General features: G+C 39.8%; 1 protein-coding gene across 1 annotated transcript in view; it reads left to right on the forward strand.

Annotated features, from left to right (window-relative positions):
• Positions 1–284: 284 nt before the first annotated feature.
• CHCHD3 (coiled-coil-helix-coiled-coil-helix domain containing 3) overlaps positions 285–13,753 on the forward strand; it is a gene marked incomplete at both ends in the record, with an annotated part of 171,446 nt that continues 157,977 nt past the window's right edge. Inside the window, 2 exons of the mRNA XM_082010818.1 lie at positions 285–365; positions 2,219–2,306. Coding sequence (XP_081866944.1) covers positions 285–365; positions 2,219–2,306 — 169 coding nt within the window. The remainder of the gene's footprint in view (positions 366–2,218; positions 2,307–13,753) is intronic.

Genomic DNA, 13,753 nt, shown 5'->3' on the forward strand with positions numbered 1-13,753 from the left:
CCCGGCGCTAAGCTTCCTGGGACTTGTAGTCTGCGCCCTCGTGAAGTTTAAACGGAAAAAGTTTCCGCACCCTCTCCGGGTACCTCGCCGCTCTTCAGCGGGGGGTGCGCGGTTTCCATGGCTACGGCCCCACAGCCAATAGGCAGCAGGGTTCTAAGGGGGGGGCAGGGCGGGGCTAGCGGCGAGCCAATGAGGGTCGGCGTTGTTGCGCGGCGCGCTGGCAGCGGGGTCGGCGAGTCTCCTTGGGGCCGTCCCTGGCCGCGGCCTGGTGGCGCCGGGCGAAGATGGGCGGCGGCGGCAGCACCCGGCGCGTCACCTTTGAGGCGGACGAGAATGAGAACATCACGGTGGTGAAGGGCGTGCGGGTGAGAGCGGGGCTTCCCCGGGCCGGGGGTTCTCGCAGGGACACTTGGGGCCTGCCTCGCGCCAGGCTGCCCCGAGCTCGGCCCGCTGCGCCCCGGTCCCTCTCTCTCGTCTTCTCGTGCCTCTACGCTGCTGGGTCCTGTCCCTGCAGCTCCGTCCCCTCACGCCTCGCGGTTGTTCCCCTCCGTCTCCAGCCCCTGTCCTGCAGTGACCTCCACTCCTGTCCCGTTTTTTCAGTTGGGGCTTTTAGGGGACCGAGCCGTGGTGCTCGGGTGCGGTCTAGAGGCGTCTCTTCGTGGCAAGAAGCACGCGCGAATAGGAAACTCAGCGGGGAGTCTTGCCCCCAGCCTGGTTTCTAAAGACGAGTGGCAGAACAGTTGTAGGAGAGGTGTGTGACGAGAAGAGCTTGTTTTGTCTCTCCATGACCTCTACGTATGACAGCTCCTCCCTTTCCTATATTCTGCTCTCTTACCTGCTGGGTATCCGACTTCCTGTGTACCTGCAGAAGCATTCCCATTCTTTCCCTATTTATGGCATGCTGTTGCTTATAATATACCAGAAGGTAGTTTTTTACACAAGACACTTTGAGAAATCTTGCAGCTTAAAAATTTTTCAATGGAAGACGCTGTGTAGTTCATACCAGGAATGATAATAAGTTGTCTTTTATTTTTTATTACTGCTCCTAGGGAGGAGTGTTGCGGAATGAACCATGATAGTCACTGTTGCCTATTTCAGTATACTTATATTTTTCAGTTCTGGTCATTTAACGCGCTCAGGCAAATAGGTAACAGTAACGTAAGCGTTCACAGCAGAGTTCATCTGCTCTGAAATATGATTAAATACTGGGAAGTGCTACTGAAGTGTCTAAAGTATCCTGGATCTTGAAATATTGGGAATAAAAACTGAATATTACAGGTAATAGGAAGATAAAGCTTCACTAAATGAATAATGTTAGTCAATAGGACATTCAGAAGTGGATCTGTTTACATATGTAAAACTGTGAAGTTGAGAGTTTTAGTACTGGGTTAAGAAATCTTATGCTGAAGGAATTCTATGCTTTCAGTTGTGTTTTAGATTACAAATTTTAGCAAGGTCTTTGTAACAGATTTCTTCCAGTGAGACATGTCATGCTGTAGGTTTAGTAAAAAATTTGCTAATTAAAATTAATGCTCATGGGCAGTCAAAACAGTTTTTTGGTAAGAGTAAGGTGTTCAAGGAAACCAATAGAAAGTTGGAAAACCAAGCTTTCATGTTATAACTTCTTTAACTTTTGTTAAGTTTTTCCATGGGCTACAGCAGATCTGAAACTGGCCATTACTCTTAATCTCAGTTTGATTGTGCATAATTTGTGACAGTATTTTTGTGTCAATGTTAGAATGAACTTAGTGGCGGACTACACTTCCTGTGACCACTTGTGTTGCACAAGTGTTTTGAGGGCTTTATCAGGATGAAGTTCCTTCTGGGTTAAGTGCTCTACACCTGCATGGTGTGGGATTTGACTGTCATCCAAGTAACTGAGAAAGGCAAAGAGGCTGATCAATTACAAGCAACATATCAAAGGGTTTCTTTTACAGTTCCCTGTATCCTATATTTTGTCATAATCAGTTTCTTACAGAGCCAAAATAATCTTGTTCAGTTTAATGGTTTGCACTCAGAGATGAGTGCTTTCCCCACAGATAAGGGGAAATAGAAAGTTTATTTTGCATTGTGGATAGAATTTTAGCAGCTGTCATGTCTTATTTTGGGGCTCTATGCTCTTTTTTTTAAGTTTTACTTCATTTTTGGGGGAAAGAGAGGGATAAAGAGGTAACGGGATAACCCAGTCTGACTCTGGGTTTGGAATTATATTTTTCAGCTGTCTGACAGTGTCATTGATCGTATGAAGGAACCGTCATCACCCAGTGGAAGACCTCAGTCTCAGCACCGATCAGCATCTGGTGCAGGTATGCCCACGTTTTCTGTTTTTTAATGAGAGGAAGAAAATCAATTGTGCCTTTTGGAGCATTGTAATGATCTCATTGCCATTTTGTAGAGATGATTTTTTGACATTAACTTTTTTGCTCATCTCCTTTTGAAGAAGGAAGTAGTTTGTACGCTTTTAGTGGAGTTATATTACTCTGTATTTGCTTTTGACTAACATGAAAATGTAAACCACAACTGTTCATTAGGCTTTCTTTTCTAAGGTATTATCCACTGTTAAAGACTTTAAAAAAAAAACAAACCAAAAACCCCCAAACAAACAGAAAAAGCAGATATCCATTCCAAATATGTATTGAGTTTTGAAGTGAAAATTTTTGCGTACTTAATCAACACTGAGTTTAGTATAGTATAGTGAGCTTCTGTTGAAATGTACTTAAGCAAACATTAAAATAATGATATGCTGTTTTCCTATCATGGAATAGTGGAAATAAGTCACATACAGTTTATACAGATCGATGGCTCAAAATGATGGCTTTCTTAACATTTTATATTTCATTATTGATGCCTGTTCAAATGCATCAAACAGGCTTCATGCCAGGCAGCCTGTACCCTAATTTAAAATACTTCATGATGTAGCTGCTGAAGGGGTGAAAATGAATGGCAGAGATGGGAGCATGTGATTTATGTTTGTCTCCTGTGTGAAACCTGTAAGGTTCAAGTAAGGCTTCTTATCAGTGCTCCAGAAATATTAATGATATCAGTATTCCCTAAAGGCCTTTTGCTTTGATACTTGCAAAAAATCCCACCAAAACTCAAGACTGATTAAAAAAAACAAGCCCTGTGGCAGTAGTGGGCTGGGCAGCAAGACTTGAATGAACAAAACGTAGCATCTTTCCTTCGTCCGAAGCATAGGAAGTTGGTTTCTTGTTGCTTAATTGAAGGTGTCTGTGGTATAGGTGTCTATGTCCGAGCTGGGCTCCGTCTGTATTCAGTAGAAAGAAAGAGACATTTTTGGGGACAATTCAGCTGGTTTATTTGAGAATTCTACTTCTAGGGATACCAGGGTGAAGAGGTCAGATGTAAGCACCTAACAATTCAGGTGAATCCAACACAGGATGTTTTACAAATACTGGGGTTTATGAATGATGCTGTTTTAGAGGTTTGTTTTTCTACTTTATGAATAGGAAGACTGTGGCATAGTGAGGGCAAGGAAAACAGCAGTGCTGAAAATGACTTAAACTGTCACCTGCCTTGTGAAATGTAGTTTGCCCAATAAAATTGCTCAAAAATTTTATGCTTGCTTAAGTAGGGCTTGAATGGAGTAGGGCTGTGTTTTCATGCATGGACTGCCAGATTGTCCACCTCTTTTTTTGGTATGAATGGTAGCCTTCTCATTATGTACATGTATTTTACTGTGGTGAAGAAATTATTCTAGGTAAAGAATTTATATGAAAGAATACTTGCACATCCTACCTACTTTCACATCAGTGGTTATTGCTTTTTCATCCTTAAACCTGGGTTACGGAAGTAGTCTTGTGAATAAGCGTCTGTGATTTTTGGGATGTAGTGACTAGAGATGAAGGCTGTAATACCACAGTAATTCTTTGCTAATTCACAGTAGGTACAGATCTTGATCCTTTGTTCTGTATGTTGGAAATAATGCTTTTCCTGTTTTTATTTTTATTTACTGAAGGGCTTAATGAATCACTTGTCCCTTCACAAGCTTGGGAAACATTACGCATATTTTTGCTTTAAGAACTAGTGATTTAAGTGAAGTGCTTGCATTTCTGCAGGAAAGCATAATCGGTGTACACCTCACTTGCTAAAATGATTTGTATTTAAGAGGATTAAATTATACTTAAGTACATGTTACCATACCATCCATTCCTCTTTCACTGAATGTTTTTTGACAAGGGATTACAAACTATAGCATTTCTTTGATTCTGTAACAACAGTCAACCTATTCGTTTATTTTGTAACTACATCTGACTTGTCAGAATCTGCATTTGTCCGATAAAGATGTCATGGCAGGAAAGGCACTCGCTTTAAAAACCTAGTGCTGTGATCACTTCATATTGAACTATTCTCTGCTGATGGCTGTGTGGGCTGGATCCCAAATCTGGGGATCTTCCTTCTGTGGTGCAGCGGTGCTGGGGCTTGGTTTCTTGGTAAAGCCTCTTGCACCATTAATGAGACGCCTCTCTCCAGGCAGCTTCTCCCATCCTGTTTATGAATCTGGCGATAATGACTTGTTTTTCTGACACAGTGGATCACTCAGTGCTTCTGAAGAGAGTTTTCCAAGGATGGTGGTGTTTGGAGGCTGGCTCTGGCTTTTGGATTACCAGCTGGGCAACTTTCGAACCTGACAGTTTGTTAGCCTGCATTTATGTCTTCATGTATTCTAGACAAATAACACTTTTCTACAAAAATAAAAAAGATGTCTAGAGGGAGAAACATTAGAGCTATTAAAACCAGCCCTTTCTTTAAGTCAAGTCTTTGATAGCTTTTGGTGGAGGAATAATGGATTAGATTACATGAAAGAATGTGTATCTTGTTGCTTGCCAATATATGATGAATTTATTGACTTTAGTTTGGGGTCAGAAGATGAAATTGCATACACTTACAATGAAATCTGACATCTAAATGCTACGTCTTCGAGCATCCTAGCTTGCTTGGATCATTTTCTGACTTCTGAGTAATATTAAATGCACTAAAATATTTAACAAGTGTAAAATCTTTAAAGTATGTCTGTAATTCCTAAAGCAATATTGATGAAAAGTAATTTGGTCAGACGAATACTTTTTTTTTCCTGAGTGCGTATTATACCTAAAGCTTTAGTCATAACAGACAAAGGGAATGTTTTAATTTATTTTAGCTTAGTGGATATCTGCAAAGCTAATAGTCTTACTATGGGGAAAAAAAAAAGCAAGAAAAAATACTTAAGTTATCAAAGAATCTGCATCTGAGACAGTCATTTTTTTCCCCTTTGCAGTAACAGATTACACTGAAGATACAGAGGACTTTTCTATCTTTTTTTTTTTTGGTAATATTTTTAACTCTATTATTTGTTACTGTTACTACACTGTCCTCATGAAAACGAATTGGCAAAGGACCCATGTCATAAAATATTACTTATGGTGTAGGTGTGTAATAAAGTGAGTACTGTTGATGCTTCCTCAGAAATTGGGTTAGGCCTGGCATGTTTCCAGTGGAGAAAAATATATTTCTTAGTTTTGTTCATTTGTGTGGGATGATGCGTTTTAATGTGTACTCTGTTGTGTTGGTGTCTATGACTTTTGGTGGAGTTTCGGTGGCCCGGGCTATCTTGGCTGAGTAGGAAACATAAGGAAGTGTTGTTGAGATATACAGGAATGAGTATTTGAAGAATTAGGTCTAATTGGAGATGCAACCGTGATTTAACTGAACTTAAGGACAGCAAACTTCAGCTTATGAAGAGTCCTGGTTGGTGGGATCCCATAGGAGGCCTCTTTAAGGGATAAGCTCAGGAAAGCTGTGAGGTCCTTAAGGACAACCTCTTCCTACTGCAAGAAAGGTCCATTGCCAGTATTCAGGAAAATTAATAGATATATGGGGAGGCTGGTCTGGTTAAATGATAGGGCTTCAGTGTAAAAATGAGGTCAGCAGGAGGTGGAGGCAGAGACAGACTACAAAATGAGTGGATTTGTGGATGAGTGGAGGGCAGTACATGTCATTTACCTCAACTTCAGCAAGGTGTTCGACACCATCTCTCCCAATATTCTTATATCCAAGTTAGGACGTTGCAGTGTGGATGACTGGACAACAGGTTGGTATAAAAACCTGACTGGTAAGGGTCGGAGGATTGTGGTTAATGGGTCATACTCTACCTGGAGGCTGGTATCACGTGGGGTCTGCAGGGGTTTCATAACAGCTTTATGAATGTCCCGGAGGAGGAGGTGGAGTCTATGCTCTTCAATGAAGATGACCACAAACCGGGGGGACACAGTCAATACTTTCGAGGGCAGGGCTACTATCCAGAGGGACCTAGGCTGGCTGGAGGAACGAGCCAACAAGAACCTCATGAAATAAAACAGGGACAAATCCGAAGTCCTGCCTCTAGGAAAGGAGAAACCCTTTGCCACAGCGCAGGCTGGGGCCTGCCTGCCTGGAGTAACTGATGAAAAGGAGCTGGAACAAGCTCAGCAAAGGTCAGAGGTTGGAGCACCTTCCCTGGGAGGAGAGGCTGAGGAGACTTGGCTTGTTCAAGGTCGAGCAGAGAAGGCTTTGGGGAGCCCTAATAGCAACCTTCCCATACCTGTGGGGCTTATTGAGAAGCTGGCAACAGATTCTTCATGGTGATGCATCATATGAGGGCAAGAGACAATGGACATTGAAGCAGGACAGGTTCAGAGTGACAATAAGGAAATACTTTGTCATGATGAGACCATGGGAAGAGGTTTTCTAGGGAGGCTGTGCTGCCTGCATCCTTGGGGGCTTTCAAGATGTGAGAGGATAAACTCCTCAGCAATCTGGTCTGATCTCAAGGCTGACCCTGCATTGAGCAGAAAGTTTTACAAAATGGTTTCCTGAGGCCCCTTCCAACCTGAATGATTTGTGATCCTGTGATTTGGCAGTAGGGTGTGAAAATGAGTTTGCTGAGCACAACAGAACATTTTTAATCCTTATAATGTGAGAAGGGACCATTGTGACCACCAGGAGTGGTCTCTTGCAATGTGTAGCCCAAGAGAACATGACTGAGAACTTTTACATCAGTCATTGCCCTTGTTCCCTGTCTTTTTTTGTTTTTAATTTTATTTGAAGAACTGCAGCATGTACTGATGATACTAGTAATTATGGATAGTTAGATGCTGCATGAAAAAAGTAAAACTGGAATCCGTCATGATAAATGTTGTGGCAGGCTCAGCATTATTGCTTTTAACTTTGAATTGGTTTGTATTTTCACTTTTTATGAGTATCTGGAAGTTTACAGAGTTTGGCTAAATTTATGCCAGTTAAGCAAGAGTCCTCTGCAAATAAATCCTGTTAGTTCTGTGCCCTTTAATGCATTAATTGTTTTCATCTACCTTTTTGTTGCAACAACAGTTGTTCTCTGCATAAACTGAAAGGTAAATTGAAATTTCTGTGATTTTATTTTGTAGAATTTCTCTTATTTTTAGAAAAGGAAAAAAATCAGAGTTTCAGCAGCTCCTGAGTTGATTCCCTGCTGGTTACAGGTGTCTCACAGGAAAGTAAATCTCGGGCAATTCCTTTCAGCCAGTGACATGGATTTGTGACCTTTCTTCCTGTAACAGCAACTGGGAGGACTTGATCTCTCCATTTGGTGGAGTTTATTTTGCCTTCCGCTAGGTAGAGCTTTGTGTAATCTTTAGAAGGAGGTTTTAAAATTAACTGGTACTGAAAACCTCCGTGAAATAAATCAAGTAGGAATCCCCAGTCAACAAACTGACCTGGTCTGTAGACCACTGGTAGACTGTAAGACCATGATTTGCATCTTATAGGATAATTTTTTTTTTTTTTTCATAGTATACTTGTGGGTTTGGTTTGATTTCCCTCTGACCTGGTTGGGGAATGGATTAAAAAAAGTGGTTCAAAGGGATGCAGAGGTACTTGTGAAATACTGATGACTTGTGGTAGGCTTTTGGTCTGAAAATCTTGGAAGCCTCTAATGTAGCTGTTATGGCAGGAATACATTCCAAAGAACATCTGTCAGTTTTGAGTAAGGTTCATCCTACTGCTCTTGATGAAGTAGATATGGTGTATATGGTATATATGTATATGGCGTAATACACTGATGTGTAGAGGAAGGGCAGCTTCATGAGAACATCCTTTGTTCTGACACCCAGGCAATAGCCTGCTCGGGGTTTATATTTTTCTTTGATGTGTGATCTAAATTTGAGCAAGCTGTCTCGGGTATTTTTGCAGATGTGATGCTGCAGTACTCACTCCTGCTCTCCTGTGGCTTGCTCTGTTGCTACTTAGTTGTCACTGAATTTCTTGGAGATAACTTTATTTTCAGTGATGTACATTGATATTCTCTGGGTTAAAGGTTCACTATTGATGGAAGTGTTTTATTATCAAAAGGTGAAACATTTTGTAACTTACTAGACTGCTAAAGATGCCAAACTTTTAATGCTGTCACTGTAACAGCGAATCTTTAGTTGAGTCTGACATTCATGTCACTGGGTTGCAGGGGTATAGGGAAGATAAAATTATGCACGGGAGATGAAGCAAGTATTGCATAAATTGAAGTTCTCACTGTCTCTGTGACATGCAAGGTGTTCTGTGAATGCTCTCAGGTGGCTGGGTATGTCCTTGTAAAATGATACTGAAATTAGAAGGAAAAACTAGCAAATAATGCAACTTGTGCATCTGTTTTTGTTCATAGGAATTCAGGGCTGTGGGAGGGCTTGGTTCACTCTGCGTCCTTAAAGGACAGTACTAACCTTACCAAATACATGGCGCATAATTCATGGAGGGTTGGGTAGGCATGGTGAAAATATTAAAAGAATAGGCAAAGAGCCCTAATTTAATTGTTTAAAGGACTTGGATTATTGAATATGGAAAAGATACATAATTATATAAGTGCAATATCTAGAACCTTATGAATTCTTGTCTCACTTAAGAACAGAATTTTTTTAAGGTGGGAATGCAAAAACCTTCATGTGCCTGGTGTATTCTGTTGTACTATATTCCCAATGTTTGTCCAATTCAAAAGTAGTGCTTTGATTCTTCACTGGAATACCATTTTCGAGGTGTTATCCAGACTGTGCCCTTGGTCTGCCCACTTTAATTGCCTTTTGAGTGCTGATACGTATTGTGGAACAATGAATGTTTTATACAAATGTCCAAAGGTAGAACAAGAACGAATGGCAAAAGGGGTTGGAACTTCTCATGTGAATGTCATGTGGTTGAAGCTGGAGTCTGACATCACAATTTACCTCATTTAACAGTCTCGTGTCTGATCACGTCTGTTCCATAATAACTTGGTGTCCAGTGATCTAAACCATCCAGAAACACCCTACAAGAAGAGTTCCGTACCAGCTTAGCTCCCTTAGTTGAACCTTGTGTATTCAGAGAAGGGAAGCAGGAACACACACAGGAGCAGTAGCGTCACTTTTCCCTTTTGGTGATGACCATCTTTTGGAATAGCTTTTGCAAATTATGTCAAATTTAAGTTTTTCTTTCCTGATTCAGCTGCTTAAGTAACTTCACCGCAGTCGTCGAAGAGCCAGTGCTATTGGAAGGGGGTAAGCCTGATCACGTACTTCATGGAGCTGGAGAGCACAGGCATGGATCAGGTGGTCTGGACTGTATCTTCAGAAAGAGACTGTTGTGAAGCGAAACAATCCTCAAGCTTTGGTAGACTGCAATTATTATTTTTTCCCTAATACTGAAGTAATATTTAATGTTGTTCAAAGAAGGATTAACTCTTCCCCCCCACCCCCCAAATGAAAGAGAACTTTTACATGTAAATCGGTAATAACAATTAAGAGAAGACAACCCAACCAGCCCCTTGAAATGCCCTATTTATATCTCAGTGTAGTAGTGGACTGCATGAAATACGTAATGCTTAAATATGCTCCAAGGAATGATACTTGTGTTAATGTTAACCTGGAATTTGACATGATACAAATTTCGTTTGAGTTTGTGCAGTTGGAAGGACAGGCTGAATGTAAAAGAGGTCTCTCTGTGTCTCCCTCTTTCTCTCTCTTTCTTCCTTTTTCTTTCATTGTAATGAAATGATCATGTTCAACTTTGTATGAAAAAAGCAGTCCCTGTGTGGGAGGCATTTAAGGCTAGAATTGCAGTAATTGATTCCCATCCCCCCTCTCTCCTTCTGCTCCCGCTATTGCTTTATTTGTTGTTGTTCAATGTGGTAAAGGACAGTAAAGAAACAAATTCTGAGGTTTGCAAGGATTCTGCAAATGGAGGAATCAGGTTTTTGAGAGCTTCTGGGATTGTTGTGTTCTATCCCCCCCTCCATGAGGGTCAGGGAGAAAACCAGTATATATCATAAATATTGTCAAATATTAGGGGGACGTTTGATTGATTTGTTTAAGGGTTCTCATTTTACAGTTGATAGAGAACTTCTGATATTCCAAATTAAATTTAAAGGAAAAGCACTCGATTTGTCAGGTCCTGTCCTACTCGTATGCATAAGTAACTGGGTCTCAGGCCGAGGTACATTCATTGCGATGATAGTCAGCTTCTTTTATAGCTTTTTCTTTTACAAATGGTTTTCTGTGTGTGTGGCTTTTTGCAGATAGGCAGAATTTATCTTTCAGTGTGCATTCATTTACAAGTGTCATTTTTACTGCTATATATTCTTAGAAACAGGTAATTCTTACGTACTGCATACTGTATGCTTTTTGGTCTCCAGTGGATTTGTTGAAATTAAATTTCATGCTATTCTGCTTAAGGCTGCATGTGCTCTATTAGGGTTTACGGAGTGCAGAGGTTTGCTCTAAAAATCTTTTGGAGTAGTTGTGGAGTACATGTGTAAAGCAATTTTGGTCGTAGCTAGTATAACAAGCATATCCAAAGTATTTGCTTAGCAATGGCTTGAGAATTAAAAGTTAGAACCACCTGGTTTTTGATGTGGAAGCACAAGATTTGTGCACGCTAAAACATAATCTTCCAGCAGTTAGCAGAAAATCATGTTGAAAAACAACTGTTGGTGGCTGGCGTGTGATTCTTGTATTAATTTCTAGTGCTGCAGTAAACTTAACTAAGAAAGCCAGGGAAACTGTCTCCAAAAACACAGAGAAAAAAATTAACCTGGGAAAAAGAGATTGCTCAGGGTTCATGGAGCCCTTTGCAAAACAACATGTAGTAATAAGTTTTAAGGACTAAATGGTTCTGCATTTTTGCATGGAATTGGTGCCATTGCCTTTTACTACTTCTGAATACTGAATTGTTTTGTAGTAAAATCCTGGCAAAGTTTTAGACCTTTGAGCATAGACATTCAGAGCTTAGCTGTAGGCTGAACTTTTTGAAAATGCAGCCAGACTTTATCAAATGTTTATGAGGCAGAATTGGGGAAAGACAGTGTGGGCTTTTTTGGAGTTGTTTGGGGTTTTTTTCATGTTAGAATTAAATAAAAATCTATCCAGTTACTTGCTTTTTTCTAGTTTTTTAAAAAATTAATTTCAGTTATATTATCTATTAGAAATTGGAATTTGACAGAGGAAGAGGAAGATGCCTGTTTGAGACACATTTGTTGCTGTCCTTGTTAGAAATCTCCCATTTGTGTTCTTGCAGAAATCTCAGTTCACACGTGCTCAAGTTCTTAGTTCGTATTGAGAGTTAAATGTGCTGAAGATAGACATTAGTGGGCGTTGAACTATTTAATATTTACGCTGTAATTTCAGCCTTAGAATTTTCTAGTCTGTGCTGTGTGTGGGCACCAGAATAAAACCCAGCTATTTCTCCTTTGTCCTTCAGAGACTTTCCTGGGATTATAGGTCAAAAAGATGAGATAGCTGGCTAAGATAAAAGGGTATGTAATTTAAAGGGTTGTTACAGTGGAAGTAATTTGGAGCAGTTTGAATGATTTTGCTATCTTAAAGAATAAAATTAAAAATATTGATAATTTTAATGAAATAAAACCAATGACTAAATTAGAACGGTTTGCCTTCACCAGTATTAGTCTTGATAGCACTGTGCAAGGAAATTGTCTTTCTGCTATATAGCAGCCGCTCTGCTTTTACAGTAAAATATATTGTTATCCAAATTATCTCTCCACTGACTACAACTATCAATAAAATGAAAAGAATTGAGGGACTGCTGTAAGTGGAGAATGTATGAAATTAATGTATGAAATGTATGAAACTCTCCAGTGAACGGGTAGGAGGTCATTGTGCAGGATAAGGAGACTTCCAAGTAAGAAAACCTCATGGTTTTAATAGTAATTTTTTTTTTTTTGATGGAAAGAAAAAATTCTTTCCATCACAATTTATTTACTGGTTAGAGACTCCTCAGTGTGATATTAAACCATACATTTAACGTATTCTTTATCACATTAATATGAAAATAAAAGCTTTTGTTTTATTCTTTCATCTGCAGGCTGCACCGAAGTGTTACTAAAACTCTTCATCACTTGTCAGATCAGGCATGTTAAGTATACTATATAGTGCTGCTTCTTGAAAGCTTTGTACTAGTTGTTTTTTAGTTAAACAGGAGGTAAGCACTTAGAGACTTATTTTCTTCTGCCTCGGGGGAACAGTATGCCGTTTCAGCTACTGCTACATTTTTTTTTTTTTTCCGCAACTGGTTTGCATGTGTACTCAAGTCCTTGATGTTCAATGATCTCATGTTGAACTACATTACTAAAGTTTTGGGGAACACCAGACTGAAAATTGCATTTAAAAAATAGAAGGAGGACATTCTTTCTTCCCTTTGCTTGCAAGGCTTGTTGTGTACCTCTGGCAATGCTTCATGAAGCCAGTTTATCTGATTCTCATTTTTAGGTTCATTAACCATGTTTGACTTCACCTAATGTTAATAATTTGAAAAATAAGCATCTAATCTAAGCTAGTCATTTAGGCTAGGTGAGAGCCATGGTGTTTCATTCCATCCTGTGAAAGGCTTCTATTTCTCCTTAGTCTCTGGAGTTTTAAACAGAAAGAGTTGAGATAAGTGGTTCATCCAAGATGCTCGACTTTTTTCTTTTCTTTTCTTTTTTTTTCCTTCTCTTTCTTTTTTGATGAGAAGGAGGCAATTTATCATAAGAGAAAGGACTTAATTATCCCTGATGTTACTAAGTGACATTTCTCAAGAGGGGGAGATGGCACTGAGTATTCTGAAATTTAAGTAGAAAAAGTAGTATCTGCAGAAATTGGTAGAAAGAATTAATAACAGCAGTGATTATGTAGAAGAGTGACTTTAATGCTAATCAGAAACCTAAGGAAACTGTAATTTTTTGGAGAAGCAGCACTGGATATCACATCATATCACTTTGTCAACTAAGTTTTGACTGGGGATCAATCTTCTGTTTCTGTGCCAGTCTGTCTGTTGAAGAGATTGCTGAACACACTGGCTCCTTTTAATCTGCTCTGTCATTTGCAGAGGAGAGGAGAGAATGTTTTACTTGAAGAAAAAGTGAACCTCATAAATTTCTGAATTAACTGGAGCCATCTTTGCTGACAGTAAGATTACTCTTTCTCCTTAAGATTTTTGTATCTGACCTCTTGCCCTCTAGAACAGCCTCTTTCTTTTTTCCCTGCACTTTTTATTAAATTCCTCAATTCACTTTCTATATTTAAGGTGCTCTTGCATTTGCTCGTTCATGCTGGGTTAACGTGCTACTTGGTGACTTCTCGAGGCAGTTTATTCTGAGAATGGAGTTGGATCTGCTTGTTTTTGGCAATGCTGCTACTCACTACATCCTTCTGTAGTATCTTGTTTTGCTTACTGCTAACAATTTATAACATTAAGAAGTTCGCAGTGGTGGAGACGGTATTACAGCAGT

This window comes from Phaethon aethereus, assembly GCF_964289735.1.
Source record: "Phaethon aethereus genome assembly, chromosome: 1".
Taxonomy (NCBI): domain Eukaryota; kingdom Metazoa; phylum Chordata; class Aves; order Phaethontiformes; family Phaethontidae; genus Phaethon; species Phaethon aethereus.